The sequence below is a fragment of the Camelus dromedarius genome, chromosome 12 (assembly GCF_036321535.1).
Source record: "Camelus dromedarius isolate mCamDro1 chromosome 12, mCamDro1.pat, whole genome shotgun sequence".
In the NCBI taxonomy this organism is placed as follows: Eukaryota; Metazoa; Chordata; class Mammalia; order Artiodactyla; family Camelidae; genus Camelus; species Camelus dromedarius.
In genome coordinates, this window is record NC_087447.1 from 7,945,389 (window position 1) to 7,970,019 (window position 24,631).

Here is a 24,631-nt window from a genome sequence, read left to right on the forward strand (position 1 = left end):
TGTTAATGCTTTCTGAATAAGTGGATAGATAAGTGAGTGAATGAATGAATGAATGAATGGCCTTGGGTTAGACTCTTGACTCTCTGAGTCTCCATTTCGTCATCTGCAAAGCAAAGCTTCGTCTTTGTTGGGGTGGGCGTGAGAATCAAATGGTGAGTGGAAGATGTCTTGGAACTGAGGAGTTTTGAGCTTCGAGCTGTCCTGAAGCTACGCAGGATGTGGGCAAGGAGAGGAGCTAGAGGTTATTAAAAATGGCTTGAGGTGGTGTAGATACCTTTTTGTTGGTAACAAATGAATTTACCCTATTCTACACATAGAAAGAGAACTGGAAGGACATTTACCAGAGTGTCTGACAGTGGCCAGCCCTGAACATGGAATGCCTTTGTGATTTTTAAAAAATCCACACTTAGGAACATGTGAAGGCCAGGTCAGTCTTATTTTTCCTTTGTGTCCTTGATCTGGCACAGGTAAAGGACATGAATGAAGGAATCCCCCATCTCATGGCCCTATCTGGCACTGCATCAGCACCAGGGCCTCTGTCCCCAAGTGGGTGAAGGTCTTGACAGCAAGGCCAGCAGTGGAGAGAGCAGTGCTGTAGGGCTGAGCCTCAGTTTACCCAAGGTGACTCAGGTTATCCTGGGGACTGAGGAAGAGATGGGACAACATCTCCCATGGTGATAGACACCTTTAGGCACTTAAAAATTTTTAGCTCTCAGCCCCTCTTCACAAACACTTAGGGGATAGGCTTCCTGTGTTCCAAGTAATTTAATATTTCCCATGCCTCCTGAAGGGCTGAAATTGGTTCCTTTTTATAAGCCGTAGGTGCTAAATCACTGCTGTCTTCTCAGCCTAGGAGCATGCTGGCACACAGTAGGTGTGGCGTGAACGAAGGAATGTGTGAAGGGTGACTTCTTTAACGGATGGCTGGGCACCTCAATAAAGAGAATAAAACCCACCTCTAGATAATAAGACCCTGCATAGCCTCCCGCACCCTGTAATTTGGATCTCCAGGAATCGCCTTTGTTGTGGGCGACCAACCACAGGCAAAGAAAGCACCTGCTCCTCTAGCCAGTCTTCGCGTAAGGACCCCAGGCTGCAGAGCCCCCTGACTGCTCCTCCGGATCCCTTCCCTCTGCTTCCCGGGACCTGGGGGCTCAAAGGCATCCTGGGGCTCGCAGCCAGGGTCCGTCCCAGAGCTTCACAGCTGTGGTGGCGCGCGTCCCCAGCTGCCCGACACGCCGCCCGAGGTCAGCGTTCTTCGCCTCCTCGTGCGGGACAGAGGGTCCAGGGCCGCCTTCAGGGCCTCGTCTGGCACTCCTAGGGCTGCACTGGCAGGAGCCTGAGTCACCGCGGCGCACGCCCTCTCCTCCCGGCTTCCATCCTGGGGCCACCTCCGCCCCGCAGTATCGGGCCCCGGCGCAGCCCGATCTCCGCCGGTCTATTGCCCGCCCCCTCTTCCCAGCCTAAGTCTCCCCGGCCGCGGTCCCAGCCCTGGCCAGCTCCGGGGAGCTTTGCCCGTCTGCCCTCCAATGCAGAAGCCCGAACTCCCAGCGCTCCCAGGCAGCTCCCGCGGGAGGGGGCGCGGCGCCCCCGCGGCTCCACCCTCTCGGTGGGGCCTCAGCCATCTGGGGCCCTTGCCAGTCGTGTCCGTTCTGGGGCCCGCGCAGAGCTCGCGCGGGAGGAGGCAGCCCCCGGCGGAGACCTGGACCTCCCTACCGGGCGACCCCCTTGCCAGATCCGGTGAGGGGAGCCGGGCTCTGAGATGCCCCGAGGGGGCAGTGGCTGCGAGCCGAGCTCGGTGGAAGCGCGTCGCAGCGGACGCAGCGCCCCTGGCCACCTCGGTGACCCTTCAGGAGCCGGGACCCGAGTCCCGGAGGCGGCAGCGCGGCACCGCGAGGGCGACGAGGTCCGTGCTCCTAACGTCCGCGGCGGGCGCCGGCTGCGGAGCCTCGGCCGGGCTCGTCGCCTCCCGCCTCTCCCCCCAGCCCCCCGCGAGCTGGCAGGAGGAAATAGCGCGCGGCCCCTTTAAATTTACCCAGGAGCCCTTAAAGGAGCCCCAGGGGCCCCAGACAGGAATCCCCACCCCGGTCCAGCCCGCGCCGCCGAGCGAGCAGCCAGCCGTCCGTGCGGCCGGCCGCCCCGTGCATGCGCCCCGCGCTCCGGGGCCCCGCGCACCGAGTGCCGCGCGCGGGCCGCCGCCGGCCCCGCGGCCCCGCGCCCCGCCGCCCCGGGGCCCCGCTCCGCAGCGCAGCGCATGGAGCCCGGCGGAGACCACCGGAGCCGGAGCGGCGGCGGCAGGGGCGGCCCCGGGCCAGCAGCAGCCTCGGCACGGGGCCGACGGCTGCCGCCCGCAGGATCGAGCGGCGGCGCGGAGCCCGAGGAGGACGACGGCGGTAAGAGCTGGCTCGGGCGGGGGCCCCAGCATGGGGGAGGGGAGGGCTGCGGCTCTGGGCTCCGGGCCCCTCTCCGCCGCCGAACAAAGGGGGGGACGCGGGCAGGGCGGCCGGGGGCGCCACCTGGCGGGCGCGGATCGCGGTTGCAGGGCCAACGGGGGAGCCCCCCGCCCAGCTCTCGGGGTCGGCCGGCGGGGCTCGGGCGGATCCCCTCCCCCTTAAAGGGCCCCGCGGCCCCCGCCTTGGAGGCCAGGCTGGAGGGGCCCCAAAGGACCTGGCCAAGCGCCACGGGGCGCGCGCTCTGGGCTGTTGGACTTGCGGCCCCCGCCCCTTTCTCTTTCAGACTCCCAGATTTGTCTCGCTTATCCGGCTGTCTCCTAAAAGTCTGCCCAGACCCTGGGTTCCTTTCGCGGGCTCCCTCCAAAGGAACTGAGCTGGGGACTCCGCAGCTTTAAGTCGCGCTGTCCTCTTCTCTGTGGCCTTGCCTAGAGAGAGGAACCCTTTTTCTTTTTCGCTACGTTTTCCCTGGGAAAGAGCATGGCTTGCACCTCTTTGGGGACCCACCAGTACCTTCCCCACGGCGGGCAGTTTTTAAAGGGCTGGACTCGCCCACAAAGGCAGACACCCTCTTCTGTCCGCGCGCCACCTCCTCCCTTCTTTTCAGAAATTTTGCTACACTTTGTCAGCTATAGCGGGACCAGCCATTCCTCTTCCTTTGCTCACAAAGGAGACGGTTTCTTCATCCCCCTGCTGCAGGGTCAAGGCCTTCAGACCCTTGAAGCTTCTGTCCAGGACAGGGAGACTCTGCTCTAATCCGAGCTCCCCTCCCAGAAACTCCCCATCCCCTTTTGTTTTTAAAGAATCCCAGCTCCTCCCCTTTTTTCAGCTCTTAAAGGGCCAGTCCACCTTAGACTAACAGATCCAGCGCTGGAAGGATGCTCAAAGACCAGCTAGCTATCCAGTGCCTTTGCAGACAAAGACGCTTAGGCCTAGAGAGCAGACATGACCTATCAAAGGTCATGGAGCAAGTTACCAGTGAAGCCAGGACTCGAGCCCTGGTTTCTGACTCTAAAACTAGTGCTTTCTTTTTCTTTGGATCAACTAAAACCAAAACCAAACAAAAACACAATGATGACAGGAGCCCTCTCTGATCCTGCTTTTGTTTCCTGGACCATGTGATTCTCCACTGAGAGAATGACCACACCTGTCCATTTAGCGTATGTGGCCAGAAAACCCTTTTTGAAATAAAATAGGGTCCAAACTGTAGGGAGGGTGGGGGACTGCTGGGTGTCTGTCTGTTTGATAAAAGCGAACCCCACTGGGTTCGTGGCCTCTTCACTGCCTGCCTCCTGACTGCTGGGCAGTGGCCAGCTCCCTGCCAGGGTGAAAAATAAACCCCCAGAAAGGCTTAATGGACTCCCGTAGGTGGTGGCCACTCCCTGCTGCAGAATCTTCAGTGGCCACTCTGGTGGCCCTCCTGCCACTTCCTTTCAGTCATCAGCTCTCCCAGACTCTAGGAAAGTCAGGGTCCTAAAGACTCCTTTCCCTGGAGGTGCCGACAGCTTTGTCATGGGGATCCCTCCTATGGGGCCCTAAATTTGGAGAACTGACCATGGTTAATGCCTCTTAAAATGGGACTCCCAGGAGGGTGGACTTGAGGCATTATTGGGAAAAGGGAGATCATCTTTGGGTGGGGCCCTCCTAGCTGGGGCCTCAGGCGAGTGGGTCCCGTGTGCAGCCCTGGATGCAGACAGATGCCCCCTTTGTTCTTCTCGCCCCGCTGCCCGCTCTGCTCTGGCTGTAACCGCCCTGGCCTGCTGCTCTCCTGGCTTTAACCCTGTAGCTCAAAAGGGGTGCCTTGCAGAGCCTGCTGCCTCCTTGGCCTTCACCTTATTTTTTAAAAAGTCAGAGCTGTGCCCTGCATTCTTTTGTTCTTGATCCTCTCTTAAAGGATCCTCCCTCTTTGTAAAGGGCCAGTGTTTTGACTCCCTGCTCCCCTACTCCCTTTTTCTTGCTGTTGCCATCCCTTTCCTGCCCAAGTGACCCCTCTCCCACCTCCCTTTCTCAGGCTGCAAAATCGAAGCCCTGGGTTTTTCCCTGGAAATCGGAGATTGAAAGCCTGTCTCCCTTTCCCCCTCTTCAGGGCAAGATCTTCAGCTGGAAGGGGGTGCCTTGGGGTCCTGGGGGAGTGCCCCCCTGCCCTCCTCCAGGGCCAGGGGACCAGCATCTTCAGGCAGGAAATACTCAGACCACTGTGAGGCCCGGGCCTCGAGGCCTGGAAAGAGCCGCATCCCCGGCCGTGACCACCGGCGCTACTACCACGATCACTGGCGGCTGGAGTACCTGATGGACTTCAACCCTGCCCGGCACGGCATGGTGTGCATGGTGTGCGGCAGCTCTCTGGCCACTCTCAAGCTCAGCACCATCAAGCGGCACATTCGCCAAAAGCACCCCTACTCCCTGCACTGGAGTCCCCGGGAAAAGGAAGTCATCAGCAACAGCTGGGATGCCCACTTGGGGCTGGGGGCCTGTGGAGAGGCCGAGGGCCTGGGGGCCCAGGGGGCTGAGGAGGAGGAGGAGGAGGAAGAGGAGGAGGAGGAGGAAGGGGCTGGCCTCCAAGCTTGCCCGCCCAAGGGCCCAGGTAATGTAGGACACGGGGAAGCAGGGGCCTGGGTGGTGGATGGGACCTAGTGGGGACAGCCCTGGGCTTTTTTGCCAACTAGCTGATTTTCTTGAGCAATTATTGCTCCTTTTTGGGGTGAAATCTGCTTACTGTATAATAGTGGGGGAGGGACAGTGGGATGGGGGGGTCTCCAACGTCGGAGACAGCTTTGAGGTTCTTTGGTTTCAGATGGATCAAGGGGAGTGAAGGCTGGAGGGATAGGCAGGGGAAGGGCTGGGTGCAGAGAGTACTGGTAAGGTATGGCTGACTGTGAGGTCTAGGGAAGGGGCTAGAATCTGGGTCCGGCAGAGGAGTGGTAGGGCTTAGGGTTTGTGTGTGGGAGGATTAGGAGATGGAGTTAAGACTTGAGGGGAGAGGAAGGGAAGGGCAAAAATTAAGTAGAAGGCTCAGAGTGAGGGAGAGGCTTGTGGATGGCAGACCTGGCTGTGGTGGGGGGGCTCCCCCAGAGGGCCAGCCTCTCAGTTCCTTCCCTCCCTCCAATCCTTTCAGGCAAAGCCCCAGCTGGTGGGGACAGCCGGCGCCAGCGACGAGGGGGCCCAGTGGCACCCCGGGCTCGGCGTCGGCGCCTCTCTGCCTCCCGGAGGGCTGGGGGCAGCAGGGGGCTGGGTGCCCGGCGCCTGGAGCGGAGGCTGAAGGAGTCCCTGCAGAACTGGTTCCGGGCAGAGTGTCTCATGGACTATGACCCGCGGGGGAACCGGCTGGTGTGCATGGCCTGTGGCCGGGCACTACCCAGCTTGCACCTGGACGACATCCGTGCCCACGTGCTGGAGGTGCACCCCAGCTCCCTGGGGCTCAGCGGCCCCCAGCGCAGTGCCCTGCTGCAGGCCTGGGGGGGCCAGCCTGAGGCACTGTCTGAGCTCATCCAGTCCCCATCAGGTGCGAGGCCCATCCCAGGGCTGAGACCCCCTCGTATAAGGGCTGCAAAGTAGGGTCTGTGGCCAAAACCGGGAAACACACACACACCCCCTCTGGCTGGGGCCTTTAGCTTGGGGCTGGGGTGAGGAGCAAGGGACCCCCTCTGCGTGGGTAAGGGCAACCTGACCAGCAGGCTGAGCCCCTTTCCCTCACCCCTTCCCCAACAGACGATGACCTCGTCCCCCAGGACCTGACCAGAAAGAGCCGGGACTCGGCCCCCGCTGCTGGAGCCCCCTCTCAGGATCTCAGCCCCCCAGACGTAAAGGAAGAGGCTGGCTGGGTCCCTGAGAGGCCTGGGCTGGCAGAGGAGGAGGAGGAGCTGGAGGAGGGCGAGAGGGTGGGGGTCCCCGGCCGCTCACCGCGGGGCCGCGACCACCGCCGCCACTACCAGGAGCGCTGGCGGCTGGAGTACCTCATGGAGTTGGACGGCGGCCGGCGTGGCCTGGTGTGCATGGTGTGCGGGGGCTCGCTGGCTTCGCTCAAGATGAGCACCATCAAGCGGCACATCCGCCAGCGCCATCCGGGCTCCAAGCGCCTCAGCGGGGCAGTCAAGGCCCTCATCGCCCAGGAGTGGAGCGAGAAGGCCGCCCACCTGCTGGCCCTGGGGCTGCCCTACCCCGAGTCCCCCAGGGATCCTGCCGCCCCCAGCACAGCCGCAGCCTCCGAGGAGGGGGGAGGGGAAGAGGAGGAGGAGCCAGAGGAGGAGGAGTGGTGGGGTGAGCTGATGGAGGGCTAGAGCAAGTGGAGGGAGAGTGGGGGTCGGGTAGAGGAGGGTGGTGAGAGTGGAAGGTCGAAAGGGAGATTGGGGAGGGTGGGACAGGAGGGCTAAGGTCGGGGGTTATGAAGCCGAGACGCAGGAGCAGGTCTGCTTCCCCCACCGGCTCCAGTGCGGTCCTTTGTCCCGTCCTAGGCGATGTCCCGCTTTCCCCCGGGGAACCGTCGGAGCGGCCCGCCGAAGAAGACGAGGACGACGAGGACGGCCCAGAGCCCGGGGGACTCGCCTTCCCACCGCTGCCGCCGCCGCCGCCGCCACCACCTCCCCCGCCACCGCCGCCCCGCAGCCGAGAGCAGCGGCGAAACTACCAGCCGCGCTGGCGGGGCGAGTACCTGATGGACTACGACGGCAGCAGGCGCGGCCTGGTGTGCATGGTGTGCGGGGGCGCGCTGGCCACGCTCAAGGTCAGCACCATCAAGCGGCACATCCTGCAGGTGCACCCCTTCTCCATGGACTTCACGCCCGAGGAGCGCCAGACCATCCTGGAGGCCTACGAGGAGGCGGCGCTGCGCTGCTACGGCCACGAGGGCTTCGGGCCGCCCGCCCCGGCGCCGCGCGACGGCAGCACGGACCTAAAGGCGGGCGCCGTGTGTCGGGCGTAGAGGACTCGCACTCGCGGGGCTGCACCTGGCCGACCTTCCGGCCCGGAGCCCCTGCTTCCTGCGGCCTTGGCCGCTGCCGCTGCCCCCCGCTGGCCGGGCCGGGCGGAGATAGGGGACTGGGTGGGGTCGCTGGCTTCCGCTCGCTGCCAGAGCTCCAGAAGCTGGTCAGGGCGCCCAGGAAACGCGTTCTTCCCTCAGACCCGGGGCCCGGCCCTCCGCTCCGGGCCTCACGTTCCTGAGAAGCCACAGCGTTTGCACGGAGAGCTTCTGGCCTCTAGCCGCGCCCCGCGAGGCGGTTCTGTACGTGGCCGGGACAGGGGCGCCTACAGTCAGTATTAGGGTCTCAAGTAGGGTCGGGGGCAGGAAGGACGCGCCCCTTCCTCTGGCCGGGGGCCCAGCTCTCAGAGCCGCACACCGGCAGGCATGGCTCCCGGGTCGGGGCGGCTGCTGTCCAGTCCTTACTGGCATTATCGACCGCTGGGTCCGGGACTGCGGACGGGGCCTTCTTCGGGAGGCGGGGCCCCTGGGCTTGGGAACCCGCCCGTGGGGAAGGCGCGTAGGACCGCGGGCGGGGGGGGCGGTGGCCCGGGGCGGAGGCGGAGCTCGTCCCGAGCCCCGCCTGCTGCGCCTGCCTCTGGGGCGGGCTCTGTGGGAACCCAGAGCCCAGAGGCCCCACCCGCCTCCCCGGACACTGCCACGCCCGCCCGGACCGAGATCTTGTAAAGGGATTAGCACTTTTTTTCCTTTGCTCCTCCTGCTCCGAAGGCCTCCTGTTACCCTAAAATTCAGTCAGGCGCTCCTGCTTCAGCGCCCCCGTCAGTGCGAGCCCGGGGCACTGGAGGTCCCGGCAGTTGGCTTTATATTCCCGTCCCCTTCTTGTCCCCTTTTGTATGCGGTGGGCGTGCCACCCGTTCTCAGTCCTCAGGGCCTGGGGCCGGGCCTCGGCCTTCCTTTCTCCTCCCCGCGGCAGCACCAGGCCTTGAGGGGTCAGGAGTGGGCCCCGCGATCTCCCAGGCAGGTCCGAGAGGGATGTGTAGATTCATTCTCCTGTGGAGAACAGGTGGCCCCGAGATCAGGCCCTTTTTGCTCTTTGTATTTTATTTTGAAACTGTATTTAATGCTTTTATATGAGAGGGGGAGGGGCGGGAAGCGAGCTGTCCGTCACCCTATGTGCAAATGTCTTATTTATTATGCGTGTATCAGAGATAAGCTGTGAGGTGGTGGAGGAAGGACCTAAAGGTAAGAGGAATTAGGCGGAGGCGCGGATGGGAGGACCCCAAACATCCCGTACTAGTGTGGGACTCTCCAGGCCCCTCCTCGAGTCTCTGGGCCCCAGTGTCTGCTCTTCACATAGCCAAGCCAGTTCCTTTGTTCTTAAAGCCTGAGTGGGGACTTCAGGGCTGGGCCTGGAGGGCAAGGGGCCCTGGCACCTGGCGCCAGGAGTTGCCTCTGTGGGTGGGAAAGCAGAGAGCAAAGAGGAAGCCTTTCCTCTCATCCCAGCGCCCCCAGGCCAGAGCTCAAGGTTCAAGTGCCTCAGGCCCAGTCGCCTTGACTCTTCCTAATTGGGAATTGGATTTTATACCACGGATTTTATAGCATTTTTTATATAATTCAAGATTGTTTGAATTGGAAAGACCTTGGAGATCAACTAGTACCCGCCCCACCGCTTTCACAGGTAAAATGAAGCTCAGAAACTGAAATGATCATACAAGTAGGAACAGTACATGGACAAGAATAAAAATCTCAACTTTCAATTCAGTGTTCTTTGCACTACACCACATGGCCTCCCAATCGCTCCTAAGTTATCAAAATGTTTTACTATTAGATCTGCTGAAGGATGGCTTGTGCTGGGCACTGTAGGCCATCCCAGTGCAGTTGTGGCCTCCCAGGGATGGCAGAGAACTGCACACCCTCCGGGAATGAGTATTCTACATAGGCTTCAGCTGGAGGGTGGCGGCAGCAGCCTTCATCAGAACTCCAGGTGTGACTGTTGCCTAGCCCAAGGCCTCTCCAGTGGGGCAAAATATCTGGCATTGTGCTGTTGATGCCACCAAGGATTCAGGAAGTGCCACATGGGCTGTCAGTTGACTGAAAAGTGAATTCCCAGAGTGTTTGAACCTCCAAGGGTTTTTGCAACAGTATTAAAAGCTTGAGAACAGGGATTACAGATGGCACCGGGTTGGGTACTGCCATTCTTTTATTTTCCTTCATGCATGTTGTTTTCAGATCCAGGAGTGTTCCGCCACTTTTGCTACTCTGCCTATTCAAAAACAGTAGGCAAATTGGGGCAACTATTATAGTCATCCCGGCCCACTGCTGAAGTTCAGGTAAGCCAGGGCAGAGAGCAGGGTGGGAATGGTAATTCCTCTTGATAGGCAGGGAGAGGCCTTAGGAGGACAGGAGTCCATGTCTTCATTGAGAGGTAGCCCCAAACACTTAACTGGTCCTCAAGTGTGGCCACCAGAACAGCATCATCACATTAGGAACTTACTAGAAGTGTAAATTTGGGGGCCCCACCTTATGGGTCATAAACTGGGGTGAGGCCCAGCAGTCTTTTGATAGCCCTCCGGTGATTACGAGGTTCACTGAAGTTCTGAGCACCAGTATCTAGAACGTGCCACGGTAGTGATTACTACTTTGCAGCTACAGCCTCAAAGGTTAAGGGTTAGATCAGGTGGTCCTCATCTCCAGGTGCCTCCTCCTTGCCTTGGTAATCTGACACGAACAGGTGAAGTTTCTTCATGAATTTTTTGTTAATGGTATGCTTGCTATTATGGCCAATATGTAAATGTTACTCTGAATACATATTTATATACCATGTTAGCGACATTATTTGAACATTTGTATGCGTATTTGTGAAGTTGTTTGCATCAGTTATTTTTTAAAAACTTTCAGCCTAAGTTTTCTAAGAGATATGTTGAATAAATTTCAAAAATCCAGTTTAAGGGTCATGGCAGCCTTAGCTTTGGGAAAGAGCAAATCTGAGGGGTCAAGTTCTTTCAGCAAAGACATATATTTAGTTTCCATTTTCCATGGTGACTGAAATCATTTTAAGTACATCGTGACTATGTGTGAGTTACAGGCTGCTTCATGTTGCAGGTGGGGGAACCTTCATAGGTTGGTGTGAACTGGGACAAGAGACCCCTCTGGCCCCTTCCACGCCTCATCATCTTCCTCCTAAGGCCACCTCTTAGAGGGTCTCATTTTCTTTCAGAAACCAAATGCACACCTTTGCTCTACTATGGAAATTCTGCAATCTTGGAGATCATTACCAGTATCAACAATTAGTTTTTTTAAAGTCTCAAAAGTGGAGTGGGGATGGGGGCCAGTGGAAGTCTTGTTTGGTTCTTACTTTACCCAAACTGTGTATAAAGAATAAAGTTAGCAGAATGACAACACAGTCACTGTTTTGTTTCATTTTTTTTAATTAATACCACATCAATTTGCAGTTTTACAGGAACCAAGATTCAAGCTCCTTAGGTGCTACTGTATTTTTATGTTGCACGCACATTAACACGTACACAGTTTCATTAGTTAATTTTTCATCTATAGATTCTTAAAAAAACAAAAAATTCCTGTGTGGCACAAGGATCTGTCCAATTATCTAAACACAACAATAACAAAACAGAGCTAGGTGTGGAGGCTTCCAGTAAAGAAAAAGGTCCTTTGGAGGGGAAGCCCAAAAAGATGATCAGTGCACTGACTTCCTGGGAGGGCAAAGGATGGCGACAGAGAATGCATTTCCTACTACGACATGAAATCAGTTACAAAGGGGGCCAAGAAAATAAGTGGAGTAAGGCGATTCCTAAGTAATTTCCCCAAAAAAGTAGAAAGAAAACTTCCACTACCTTCTACAAAGTTGCACTGCTTTGGGACCGTAACAGATCGTAGCCCTTACTTTCAAGTCACCAGTGCATATTCCCTCCAGATTATCATGACTATGAGTTACAACCTGAAGGAACCCACAGATGACTTTTCTTTCAAGTTTACTGAATTTTTCTGTTAGAAGGGGAGGAAGACACTTATCAGTCTCCAATAGGAATTGAAGATTCCCAAACATCCTCCATCTGATGTCAGTGTGAACTGTTCTGTTGTCTTTTAATTGTGCACAGAGCCCATCAACACAGTCTGGCCCTGCCTGGTCACCCTTACCTAACGAAACGCTTCTTGGAAAACATTCTCAAAAGAAGCACCCCACAGCAGGTAGAGGTGCTAAGACATTTTATGTGCCTGAAAATGAAAGGAACCCTCAAAACATAACACACCCAAGAAGCTAGTCTCCAAGTTTTAAAACTCCGTATGAACCACAAAATGCACTTCCCTACACTAATTTGTGGTCTCTTAACTACAGACACAATCTCCTCTCAAGCCAGCTCGGCTTTGGTCCTTAGGGTAAAACGATGAACACAGGTTAAAGATGTAGCATGTGAAGGAGGAAGCTGTAGGGAGAAAAGAGAAAAAGGCCTTTATGTTTCTGTAATTCACCTCTTGAGAATGTTCCCCCCAACGGACTGAGACAGGATTATAATTCAATAACTGAAGAGCCCACATGCAGATTAATTTTTTTCTCTAACAAGTTTACAGCAGTGTACAGCAGTTACAGACATTTATTTTATAATAAGAAAAGTACAACCATATTTATTGAGGGTAGGAAAGAGGGAGGAAAGCACATTCAGGAATAAATTCTCAAACGAAATTCAGACTGGTGTCCAAAAGAAACGACCAGACACCACCGACCCAGATGGCGGAGCCTTTCCTTTCCTAAGCGTGAGTGGGAGTCACAGCAGTGCTCTCGTGCGCCCCTCCTCCAGCCTACTCTGCATCACCATTCTTGGTTATCAGATGGCATTCTGGGAAACAGGAATTACCGCTATCACCTATAAGTTATTCAGAGTTGAAAGTTACATCGTTAAACGAAGAAGATTAGGAGTAGCTGCTCACATTGTGGGGCAGGAAGATGGGATCAGAGGGCTGCAGAAACAAAACAAAACAACAAGGGAAGGAATCCCACTCCTGTTCCCAGATAATTTCTTCATAAGTTAATCATTATTTCTTAACTTAAAAATAAGGGCAAAACTATGATGGGAAATGGGAAGCTGTGTAAGACTAGTCCTTGAAAATTGAATAGAAGAACCCAAGAGATGTGTTTTATTTTTCATTTTCTCCTTCACCTCCACCCTCCCCCCTCCCCTTTCAAGCTACAGGGTAAAAGCTCCACCACCTTAAGGTACTGATTTATCCTATTTATTTCATTCTTTCTTTATTCTTTTGGGTTCTAAGATAGCAGTTCTTTTTTTAGTCCAACAATTCTTGTGCTTGATACTGAGGGTAAAGGGAAAGAAGGGGGAGGAAAACACCAAATTAAGAAAAAAAAAGCTTGGAATGCAGGCTCAAGCTGACAGTGAGCATGTTCCTTCAAAGTACAAGTAACATTGTAACTATTAAATGGTGTTTTAGTAACTGTTTCCATGTACTGGTTCTGGTACTGGTTCCATGGTTTCCATGTACTTATTCTGCCTTTTTTTTTGTGACTCCAGGGAGCTTTGCTTGGATTCTATGGAGGAAAGAGAAAACAAGGGTGAAAACACAGACATTTGTTCTAGGTTTTTATTTTAACAGTGATGCTAGAAGACTGTCTTGGATTTACTAGAGTCATGTGAAAAACACTCCCATTTTCATAGGTCTTACTCTGAATGCAAAGAGGCAGGGGCTGAGTCTGGCCTGGGATGAGCTGAGGAGAGTATCAAGATCTACCCCTTCTCCCTGCTGCTGTGCCTGCTGCCCGTCCTCTTTCACTGCCTGAACTTCCTGGGTCCTTTGCTGCGGGTTCCAGAGAAGAATAAGATATGCCTGGGCATAATGCCTGCTGACTGTGCTCTACACGCTGGCAATGCAAGAGTCCACTTCTCTGGGAATGCCAGGTTACCCACAGTGCCACAAAAGGAACCGGGAGTCAGGACCAGGTGACATATTTAAAAACCCACAGGAGATGGCAACAATTCCCAGCCCCTCACTAAAGCTAAAGCTGTCCTTTATTTTGTGCATTAAGGTTATCTGTCACTAAGGGTGCTAAAGAACATTCACACCTCTCAGCTGATGTCAAAGCTACTCCCCACAAACGATACACACCACAGCAGGGGACTAGTCAGCTAACGTTACTAATCAAGACATTAGGTTTAAAGCCAAGCGATCACTTTTCATAATCAGGAGTAAACGGCAACCAGATACATATTTGTGCTAACTGCCCTTGCCTGGTTTTAGCTCCAATGTCTACCTAAATTAAAAGCAAAAGAGGAGGTAAAGATGCTGGCATCAAGCCAGAGCTGTCTGGATATAGTCAAGTTTTTCTCTTATCAAAACTAGAAAAAAACACTAAATTCTGGGGTGTGAAAGGGACTGGCCGGGGTGGGCACAAAGAAGACTTAACTGCATGTTTTGTTTCTTAAAGAATATCTGAAGAAGATATGGGAAAATATCAACATTTTAATTCAAAGTGTTCAGTTCCATAGTGTTTGCTGTAAATCAAAATTAAAAAAGTGAAAACAATTCCTTGACATAGGGAGTCATAAAAATGGCTACTAATATTTTATTACTTGGTTTAAATATTAAATTGATTTAAAAAAGGAGAAAACAGAGGGATTTGGTAGTCATAGAAAAGAGGTATCTTTAAGTCTTAAGATAATTATTTACTAAAACTTTTATTTCTGAAAAGGGGGGGAAGAGTCTGGCTTAAAATTGATATTTATGAAAATAAATGAAGGTGGGGAGACAACCAAGAACATTTAAAGCTAGCCCAGAAAGGGCAGAGTAGTCCTGGCCCCACTGATCTCTTTTAGTCTGAGATACAAAAGATGTTTTATGAAGAAGGAAATGAAATAATTTCTAGTAAAATCAAACTATTAAGCAAAGTTTTTCTTTTTCAGGGTAAACATTACTTTCTTTGGTATTAGCATTATACACAGGAGACTAAAAATAATTTGGGGAAAAAAGCACACGTTATGATGAAATGTGGAATCTAAGCATACTTACTTTTCAACAATTGACTTGGTCTGATCACGGGCGATGCCAACATAGTGATCAATCTGGGTCTTTAAGGGAGAAAAGTGACAGTTGTGGCAACACACAGATTAATAATTTTCCTGAAGGTAATATTCTTTCGTATAGTTTAAGCAGTTTTAAAAAACACTATTAAATATTCTGGAAAATAAAAATAATGCTCAGTTTTAAAAAGCACTTGCTACGTATTTCCTTCAGAGACACTGGAGTTTATAGCAGTTTCTAAACACTAGAGACAGTGTGCCTAATCTATATTCTGTAGTAACAAATGCATTTTGGCTCCCGGGTAAGAATAATTCATTTAATACCAAAAAGTCATAAATAAAGTCTATTGATGAATGACTTAATCTATAAAGAATAACCTCACAGCACCTAGTCACTCTGTAAACACCACTCCACACTGCAAATGTCTGTTCACATTGGATTCCCATAATAGCCTTAGTAGTTTAAGTTTCTTTTCAGACATCAGTTTTTATTTATTTAAACATTTTCAACTTATTTTTTGTGAACAGATAACACATCCATATGTAAAAACTGAAAAGGCACACAGCAAGATATAAAAGCAAGTTTCCTTCCTACCCTTATCTCTCCTAGCCATTATTTCTCTCCTTAGAGGAAGTCACTGTTACCAGTCTCTTGTAGGCACCCGACTTAAAAAAAAATTAGACTGTAGAAATGGTTAGAAAAAGACTGCTCTGAACTTTCAGTGCCTAAAAAGTGAACTAAAACTAGTCATACATCAATTGGCATATCTGATTCAAAACAAATAAATGCTTACCTTGTACTTCTCGTAGACAATTGGAACACTGAAAATCAGCAGTTCGGCTGTAAGACAGAATCATGAGACTTGGCATGTGTAAACGTAAGACAGTCACAAAGTCTCAAGACAGATCTTCAACATGAGAAATTCTGGCCGGATCTCTTCAACTATGGGCAGTTAGATACACGTACATAGGCCTGTTCTTTGTACCACAAATAATTTCCAAATTGTGAAAATGGTTTCTACAAATAAGGACCCCATATTTAAACCAAACCTACACAACTCTCCTTTACTTCTAGCTGTTTGGATATTTCTTTATAGGTAGGACCTTTAATAAGCCTATGGCCACAGACACAGTTTCCTCCAATACCGAGTTCAAGGTCTCTATGGATGTTAAAGGCTGGGTCAATGTGGAAGGAATGGAGCCACGCTGAGCACTCTCTGTGCTCCTCCTCTTACCAATTACTTCAAAGAACCTGGAGACACCTTCCTTGCTACCTTACCAAGAATCAGAAGGGTGATCCCATTGAAAACGGCACCAACATAGGTCATCAGCCACATGAAGACAGCCAGCTGTGAAAGCCAACATCAGAGGGTTAAGCAGGAACAATCATAATGAAAAATTCAGGTTAACTGATGCAATTATTCTCTAGCTAAGTCTGCATAAGTGTAGTGACATATGCCATAAATACTTTCAAAATGAAGCTGGCCACATTTGTACTGTATATTTGAGGGTGCATCAGAGAATTCTGTAGTTTTCTCAGGTCCCTAAACAGACTATAACTGCATTTCTGTCAACTACATTACCCTTGTTCTGATTTAGTTCTCCAGGTGCAGAAGTACCTTCTCTACTAACTCCTATCCCTATTTTGACAGGTTGACTGAAGTAAGCATACATTTCCTTTAGTTTGATAAAATCCATTTCACTACTTCTTCTCTGAATTACAACCTAGTCCCTGGTTTTCCTCAGCCTCACCATCAAAAGCTGCAGAGGAAACTAACCTTCAAGGAGTCAACTAGATCTTCCACCAGAAAGAGACGAATAATGAGTTTCAGGGCTCTGTTGATGTGCACCATGGCAGCGTTCACGTAATTATGGAAAGCTTCAGAGGACAGAGTGATGTCTACATCCAGGTAGGCTCTTCCAGAAGAAGAAACAACAGTCACATATTTGACATGGCAGGAGAAGATTTCTTTCTGTTAGCACAGAAGTTCTTTAGAGTGTGAAATTCCCTGAAGGGTGCATTTTAGAAATCTGCAAGGGCGTTTTTTACTGCTGTGGGGTGGGGTGGGGGCACCACTGTTATTTAGTGGGCAGAGGCAAAGATGCTAGAAGTCTGCACTGTGGGACAGTCATGCACAATAAAGAATCGCCCTATGTCCTGCATAACTTCTGCTGCCTCATAGGATATTCATGAAGGTGAACCTATTTATAATTATCAAGAGCCCAGAATACATAAAAACAAAGATTTTTCTCACAGTTTTTACATATCCTGAATTTCCTAAAACTGTACTTTGTTTATGCTAAAACTTAACTAAGATTTTTTTCATCATGTTAGAAAGTCACATCTGTATTGGAGATTATGTGCGTAGATACAAGTATCTGATGTCTTTATTATGGGTTTTTTTGGTGTAGTTACGTCCAAGCAACTAAATATTGACTGGAATACGTATTATTTTATTGTCAATTTCTATTTATCACTCCTTACATTACACTTTAGTCTATTTTATATTATCTATGAATTTCATTTCAAAATAATAAAGGAGTCATTATAAAATATTTGTTAAAAACAAAAAGGAGGGTGGAGATACTGAGTTTGACAGGGTTGAAAACCACAGAAAAAGAAAGACCTGTGTTCTGTTCCCAGAAGCACGACAGAATTGAGATATAACCACCTGCTTATAATTTGTTCATTCAGTCAGTACTTCCCAAGTGCCTACTGAGTGTGAGACCCTCTGCTAGGTGCTAGGGTTATCAGGAAAGATAAAACTGCTTTTGCCTTAAAGAGCCTACAGTCTTGCGGGAAAAACAGAAGACTAATAGGCATGTTTTTCTTTTCTGTTTATTAAGAAACTATTTACCATCAAATACAAAAGTTACAAAAATCAGATGCTGTAACTAATACAACCTAACAAAACACATTTTATAAATCCACACAGCATGTCACAAAAGAGAAAAAAACCTTGCTAAGACATCTGAGCTTGTGGCAAAACAGTAAAATTTATCCACTCGGGGGGGGAGGGCATAGCTCAAGTGGTAGAGGGCATGCTTAGCATGCAGGAGGTCCTTGGTTCAATCCCCAGTACCTCCTCTAAAAATAAATGAGTAAACCTAATTACCTCCCCCTCCAAAAAAAAAAAATTATCCACTCATTCACTTAACAACAACTGGTTTGTTAAAACTAATTTGCAATAACCTTTTCTTAATGCTACATATAGTTTAAATTATTCCTTCTAGCTTCACCAAGAGAAAACACAAGGACCAGAGCTGTAGCCAGACACCTGTCGGAGTCCTGAGAGATCACAGAGGGTTTCTTTCTCCATGAGAAGGGGTTTTAAAACACTGACATTTGCTCTTGTTACATTTTTTATGGGCTAAGATTTTCAACAGGAAAAACGTGAGGAAAACATTTGTGAAAGTCATACACAGCACAGTCAGAAAAGCTAGCAACTGGATTCTAGAAATGCATAATTTACTGACTTTATCAAGACCTCCCCTGGTATTAAGGAAACTAAAAGAGAGGAAGGAAATCAGTAATAAAACCAAGAGTGGACACTGAGTTCTGATAAATGCCAAAAGCACAGTCTCAACACCAAGATTTCAAAATTGTTTTAAGAGTTAACTATGTGGGGGCTTAAGCATATACTTGGGACCCCATCTAACTGAGTGCTGTCCTAGATGCTCTGCTTCTCCTACTGACCCTGCCCAGGAATTCAGACAGTCTTTTTTGGTGAGCCTCTGGTTTGTCAAAAAGTTCCTGGCTCATAACTTGGTCACTTCATAAGTTGGTCTCAAGCTGATGTTTCACGCCATAGGTCCACTGCATTAGGCCCTATAATTCGTGATTTTTAATCAGGTCTGATTTACATCTAACCAGCCTCAGCAAACCCCTTCAATAAATTGTAGAATGTTACATGTGATCCTTCAACTCACTTGAATGGATGGCCTTCTTCTGACTTCTGTACAGCTTGGATGACAGACTTGTAGACCCTGAAGCTGATGGTAACAGACAGAAGAGCCAGGATGAGGTAAGAAACCACACTGATGACACTGAAAGCAGCCAAGGAAAGCAGCATGATCAGCGTGGTGCCAAAGACAAAGCCAGTCTTCTTCACATCTCTCCAGAAAATCAAGTCGTGCACTGCCAAAAGAAAAGGGAACATAAGTTACGTGCACACCCATGAGCCCCAAGGCTAGGACTGTCTTCCTGGCTGTGCCCTGCACACCTGAAAAGCATTACAATAGCGCACAATTACAGGTGCACCCCTCCTTAAGAGGATCTGGTAAAAGAAAATCAAGTTACATCAGGGGTGATGATTCACGCTGTTCCTCTGATTTCTGGATAGGTTTATCGAAACTTAGGAAGTTATTTTTTAGTCATGGCTACAGAAGTACAATGGGGTAAAGTGTCATTTACTGTAAATGTTTCGGGAGAAGGGATGGTAGAGCAAGTGTGGGAAAATCTTGGTAACAGTTGACCAAATTAAGCAAACTATGCTTATAATTTAGTTGACTATAAAACCAAAGGTAACCTGAAATGTATAAATTGGGGTGGAGGCAGAGAAAATAGTGAATAAAAACCACCCAAGTTCTATTAGTGTTGGCTGTGGTGAAACACCAGTCTCTATGTTGATTGTTAGAGAACTCAGGAAGGATTATGGGTAGGGGACCATATAATTATCTAAACCATGATACATCTGAATGTGAATGGAGACACTATTAAAAACTGTTAGGAAACAGGTGTAAACCAAGACTGTCCCAGACAAGTGGGTCTATGCTTGGGAAATCCAAAATGGAAAAAATCTGAGTTCTTCTACTTAAAGACACCTCAAAAACTCTGGGTGTGAGGGCTAGCGATTACCTCCAATCTAGCAATGACACATTTGAATTTCAATCTGGGAAGGCTAACTTCAACACTAATAGTTCCCCTGCAAGTCTCTTCAGTGCTACTCTTTGCTTATAAAGAGTAAGGACTTTGGAGTTGGAGAGACATGAGTTTGAGTTCTAGTAATTTTCAGCCATGTTACTTTAATCAATCATTCTAAACCTTTGTTTTCTCATCTGTAAGATGAAGAGGGACATCTACTTCTTAGAATTGTTTTTTTTAAGCATTTTTTATTGATTTATAATCATTTTACAATGTTGTGTCAAATTTCAGTGTTCAGCACAATTTTTCAGTCATACATGGACATATACACACTCATTGTCACATTTTTTTTCTCTGTGAGCTACCATAAGATTTTGTGTATATTTCCCTGTGCTATACAGTATAATCTTGTTTATCTATTCTACAATTTTGAAATCCCAGTCTATCCCTTCCTACCCTCCGCCCCTCTGGCAACCACAAGTCTGTATTCTATGTCTGTGAGTCTATTTCTGTCCTGTATTTATGCTTTGGTTTTGTTGTTTGTTTGTTTGTTTGTTTTTGTTTTGTTTTTGTTTTTTAGATTCCACATATGAGTGATCTCTTATGGTATTTTTCCCTTCTCTTTCTGGCTTACTTCACTTAGAATGACATTCTCCAGGAGCATCCATGTTGCTGCAAATGGCGTTATGTTGTCGGTTTTTATGGCTGAGTAGTACCTCTCAGAATTGTTTTAAGGAATATATAAGGCTAATGCATGCAGAATGCTTAGCATTGTGAATGACATGCAGTAAACACTCAAATTTTAACTCTAATAAAAAAAAAAGTTAGCCTGGAAGACTGTGACTGAGGATGAAATGAACATGAATCAATGAAAGCTGACCCACTGGCACCTAGTTCTTCCCCATATTTGCTACAATACTCTCTCTCCTCTGAAGCCTAACCTTGCTAGAGTCAAAGCAACCTAATCTGAAACTGAGAGACACTAACGAAATGCTGATTGTACAGAAGAAATAATCAGTGGTTCAGAGATTCTGGCCAGCAGATGTCACCTGCTAGGAGAAAGAAGAGGTATTATGAATCCTGATGGGAAACTGAATCCCAGGTGTTGCAAAGGACAGAGAACTAGGAGGCAGCTCAGACTCACCAGACCGAACAGGAAAGCAGAGGAGAATGCTGTCTACTTACGAGCGCAAATGCTCAGCAGAATTCCTACAGTCAAGAGCCCAAGTAGATGTATGTCACATTTCATACGACTACAAGAACAGTTCCAACACAGAATGCTTAGTAATGGAGCAGTGGATACCATGTGCCTCCTGGTGTCATGCACTGAGGACACGACATCATTTTGATGGTATTCTTGCCAAAAACATATAACCTGAATCTAAAGAGAAAGTCCCAGATAAACCTAATTTGAGAAATAGTCTACAAAACTGACCTGTATTCTTCAAAAATATCAATGATGTGAAAAACAAAGAAAAGCTGAAGAACTTTTTCAGATTAAAGGAGAATAAGGAGACTTGACACCCCATAAATGCAAAGTGTGATCACAGACTGGATAACAGGGTAAAAATAGCTATAAAAGGTCACCTGAAAAAAACTAAATGTACACTATATAATTAATAAAAGTACTGTATCAATGCTGAATTTCCTAAATTTGTAAGTGCACTCCGGCTATGCAAAACAAACAATTCTTGTTTGAAAGAAACATACTCCAAAGTATTTAGGGGTAAAAGAGTAGGATGTATGCAACCAGCTCTTAAATGGTTCAGGAAAACACACGTTTCTATAGAGAGAGGCAGGGAGTGACAGAGCAAAAGCGGCCAAATGTTAACAAATGGTGACTAGAGCAAAGGTTACATGGGAGTTTTTTGTAATGCTAACAATTCTTCAAGTTTGAAATATTTGAATGGAAGACAGAAACAGAAAGAAAAGCTGAGAGGATAAGACTGGGACCTAGAGAAAAAGACCTTGATGTATCAGAGAAGGAAGGAAAAAAGCATAAAGACGCCAGCCTAAATGCAACCCTACCTTTGTGCAAATTAGAAAATGCCACCCTTCCTTATGAACTTTACTGCCATCTACTGGAAAACTGTTGTAAGAAACATTCAAATCTACAATGATAACACGTGCGAATGGCGCTCCCTAGAGGTGTTCAGTTTACAAACTGCGTAACAGCACAGAAGGCCCTGGGCTTAGTCTTAAAATAAATCAATGGTAGAAAACAAACCTTAATTGACTAAATAAAGAGAATGCATGTTCAACTTAGGATAACCACTACGGCAAATGATACGTAATCTACCAAGCTTGCAAGACCAGTTGAAACTGACCGAAAAATCCTAACACACCACTGATTGCCAGCAGGCTTCTTGTTGCCCTGGTTAGAGTCAGGCATCTGCTTCTTTAGAGTGCTGGGCTCGCAGGTGCTTAAGATGCAAAGAGGTGGGCACTGTCATACAGCTAGCTGAACTGGCTCGTCATCACAGGACTGGTAAGTCAGACTTGAGTGTGGCCCTGGTTTTTGGCACGTAGCAGAGAAAGGAATGATTTGAACATAACCTTGCAAAGCAAGTTCTCTGTTATATCTGTAGTCTGTGGTAGATTTCAGGGATGACAGATTCTGATGCACTCATTTAAAAATGTTTTGGTCATACACCAGCCTTGATGCCTTTCTTTTAAATGAACTGTAGACAGAGAGAGGCATTTAGCTTCTTTCTTATTAGCCTGTTTTTTGTTGTTGTTTTTATCACAAGCAGAATGCCAGTATAATGGAGAGGAAACCAGATTGGATATGGACTTTTTTTATGCCTCTTTCAGTGTCATGTTTATATATTCAAATGGACATTATCCTCTCAGATTATTATCTGGCACTAATTTGTAACTGTTGTATTATCGGAGACTATAGCTATATATCCACGCCCAGGATGCATCACAGTCCTGTACAGATGTGTGTCTACACTAAGTGTAAATGAATTTGCATATAAGGTTTCACACTTCAGTCTCTTAAGAGATTAAAAAGAATGACAAATTGGCCTCTCCTTGAGTATACGGGTATCATTTCTCCCTGTATTATATGCCTCCCTCACTTATTTAATGACTGAGTTGGTGGAAAATGGCTAGGTTTTATCCATGGTTTTTGTTTCTTTTTTTTGGTTCTCAACTTTAAAGGTAATCTACCTCTTAAATTTTGTAGTTTAATACCTGTTTGGTGAATTTGTGCCACTCTAACCTTTTCACTGTCATTCCCATTTTGTTACATCTGTTATGAGGACTTCATGTTCAAACACTGTATAAAGCCAATGGTAGAATTATGGTCTGGGTTAGAAGGGAGAACATACTGATTAGAAGGGGGATAGCAGAGGGAGAACTAGGAAAACAGGTTCAATACAGCAAACCCGTGGGATGCTCTTGGTCCACAGCTTCCCACAACTTGCCCCCTTACCTCATTCAGGTCCTGGTTTATGGGACTCAGGTCCTCAGAGACTGCCCACCTCCATCTAACATCCTCTCTTTACATCACTGTCTCCTCAGTCTGCCTTACTTTTCTTCAGAGCACATATCACTTTATTTATTTATAGCAGGCTCTTAACCAATCTGATCTTCTTGTTCTTTACAGAAACACTCCACACAATAAGAGTAGAATATACATTCTTTCCAAGTCCGTGTGGAACCTTCAGCAAGATAAACCAAATTCTGGGTCTCTCTGAAAAGGATTCAAGACACTTTTATGTTTTCTGACTGTACGTAACTACATTAGAAACAATAACAGAAACATACTGGGAAAGTCAATAATAAGTTTGTATAAGCTAAACAATAGGCTTCTAAACAACCCATAAACCAAAGGAAAAAAATCAACAGATAAATTAGAAAGTATTCTGAACTGAATGAAAATCAGAATCTGTGGGATCCAGCTAAGTGTCTATATTAGAAAAGAAAGATGAGAAAGCAGTGATCTCACCTTCAACTTTAAAACACTAGAGAGGGAGGGAGTGTATAGCTCAAGTGGTAGAGAGCATGCCAGCATGCATGAGGTCCTGGGTTCAATCCCCAGTACCTCCATTATAAATAAATAAATAAATAGTCTTAATGACCTCCCCCGTAAAAAAACTAAAAATTTAAAAAATGCTAGAGAAAACTTGAACTCCAAGTAAACAAAAGGAAATAATAAAAATCCAAACAGAAATCAGTAAAACATAACAGAAAAACAGAGAAAAATCAATGAAATCAAAGTTGGTTCTTTGAGAATATCAGTAAAATAGATAAAACTCTAGCTAAACTGATCAAGAAAAGTGAAAGAATACACAAACTGCCAATATCAAGAATGAGAGAGGTGACATCACTACAGATTGTAAAGACATTAAAAGGATAAAGGGAATATTATGATCAGTGTTATGCCCATAAATTAGGCAATTTAAATAAAGTGGAAAATTCCTCCAAAGACACAAATTATCAAAGCTCACTCGAGAAATAGATAAACTGAACAGTCCTATATCTATTAAAGAAATAAAACTTACAGAAAAAATGCTTCCCACACAGAAAACTCCAGGGGAATTCTGCATCACTGAGGAACTCTGCCAAACACTGAACAAGAAATAATAGCAATTCTCCCAATTCTTCCAGAAAAATGAGAGAAGGTAATGTTTACCAACACATTTTACAGGGCCAGCATTACCCTGATTCCAAAACTAGACAAAGACATTATAGGAAAAGAAAGCTACAGATCAATATTGCTCATGAACGTAGATGCAAAAATTCTTAACATAAATTTAGCAAATGCAACCCAATAATGTGTAAAAAGAATGTATCATAACCAAGAGTTTTTTCCCAAAATGCAAAATTGGTTTAACATTCATAAATCATTCAATGTAATTCATCGTATCAACACACACACAAAAAAAGAACCATATGATTATCTCAAAAGACACAGAAAAACAAAATCCAATATCCCTCTGACAAAACTTCTCACAAGCTAGGTTACAGAAGGGAATTTCCTCAATTTGATAAAGGTAATATATAAGAAACCCACAGCTAGCATCATTTTTAATGAAAGGAGGCAAGGATGTTCTCTGTTACCATTTCTGCTGAACACTGTATTAGAGGTTCTAGCCAGTGCAGTAAGTCAAAAAAAAAAAAAAAAAGCACCAAATTGGAAAAGAAGTAAAGCTGTCATTATTCACAGATGGCATGATTGTCTATCTAAAAAATCTGATGGAACCTACAAAAAAGCTGCTAGAATTAATAAATGAATTTATTAACAAGGTTGCAGGATATAAGGTCCACTTATAAAATTAATTATATTTCCACATATTAGTATTAACCTATTAGAAACTAAGCTAAAAATAGCATTTAAAATACCATGAAA

At 47.6% G+C, this 24,631-nt stretch overlaps 2 protein-coding genes across 4 annotated transcripts in view; one reads left to right on the forward strand and one right to left on the reverse strand.

The window, feature by feature from the left end:
• The first annotated feature begins 2,252 nt into the window (after positions 1–2,252).
• Positions 2,253–10,768, forward strand: ZFTA (zinc finger translocation associated). Of its 2 annotated transcripts, XR_010383316.1 has the most exons (6): positions 2,253–2,393; positions 4,537–5,034; positions 5,566–5,952; positions 6,159–6,707; positions 6,902–9,695; positions 10,468–10,768. XR_010383316.1 is itself a non-coding variant. In XM_031448523.2 (5 exons), exons 1-5 carry the CDS (start codon positions 2,255–2,257, stop codon positions 7,366–7,368), a joined length of 2,040 nt encoding a protein of 679 aa, XP_031304383.2. In that variant the 5' UTR covers positions 2,253–2,254; the 3' UTR covers positions 7,369–10,768. The 2 variants fall into 2 exon arrangements, 1 of the variants encoding a protein (XP_031304383.2); XM_031448523.2 differs by having other exon boundaries at positions 6,902–10,768.
• A 7-nt stretch (positions 10,769–10,775) lies between these two features.
• RTN3 (reticulon 3) overlaps positions 10,776–24,631 on the reverse strand; it is a 55,223-nt gene continuing 41,367 nt past the window's right edge. The window contains exons 2-7 of one of the 2 annotated variants that reach the window (XM_064492224.1): positions 18,339–18,546; positions 16,187–16,325; positions 15,688–15,757; positions 15,203–15,249; positions 14,398–14,456; positions 10,776–12,922 (exon numbers count right to left, since the gene is read on the reverse strand). In XM_064492224.1, coding sequence (XP_064348294.1) covers positions 12,877–12,922; positions 14,398–14,456; positions 15,203–15,249; positions 15,688–15,757; positions 16,187–16,325; positions 18,339–18,546 — 569 coding nt within the window. In that variant the 3' untranslated portion in view covers positions 10,776–12,876. The remainder of the gene's footprint in view (positions 12,923–14,397; positions 14,457–15,202; positions 15,250–15,687; positions 15,758–16,186; positions 16,326–18,338; positions 18,547–24,631) is intronic. The other variant, XM_031448522.2, reaches the window with a different exon arrangement.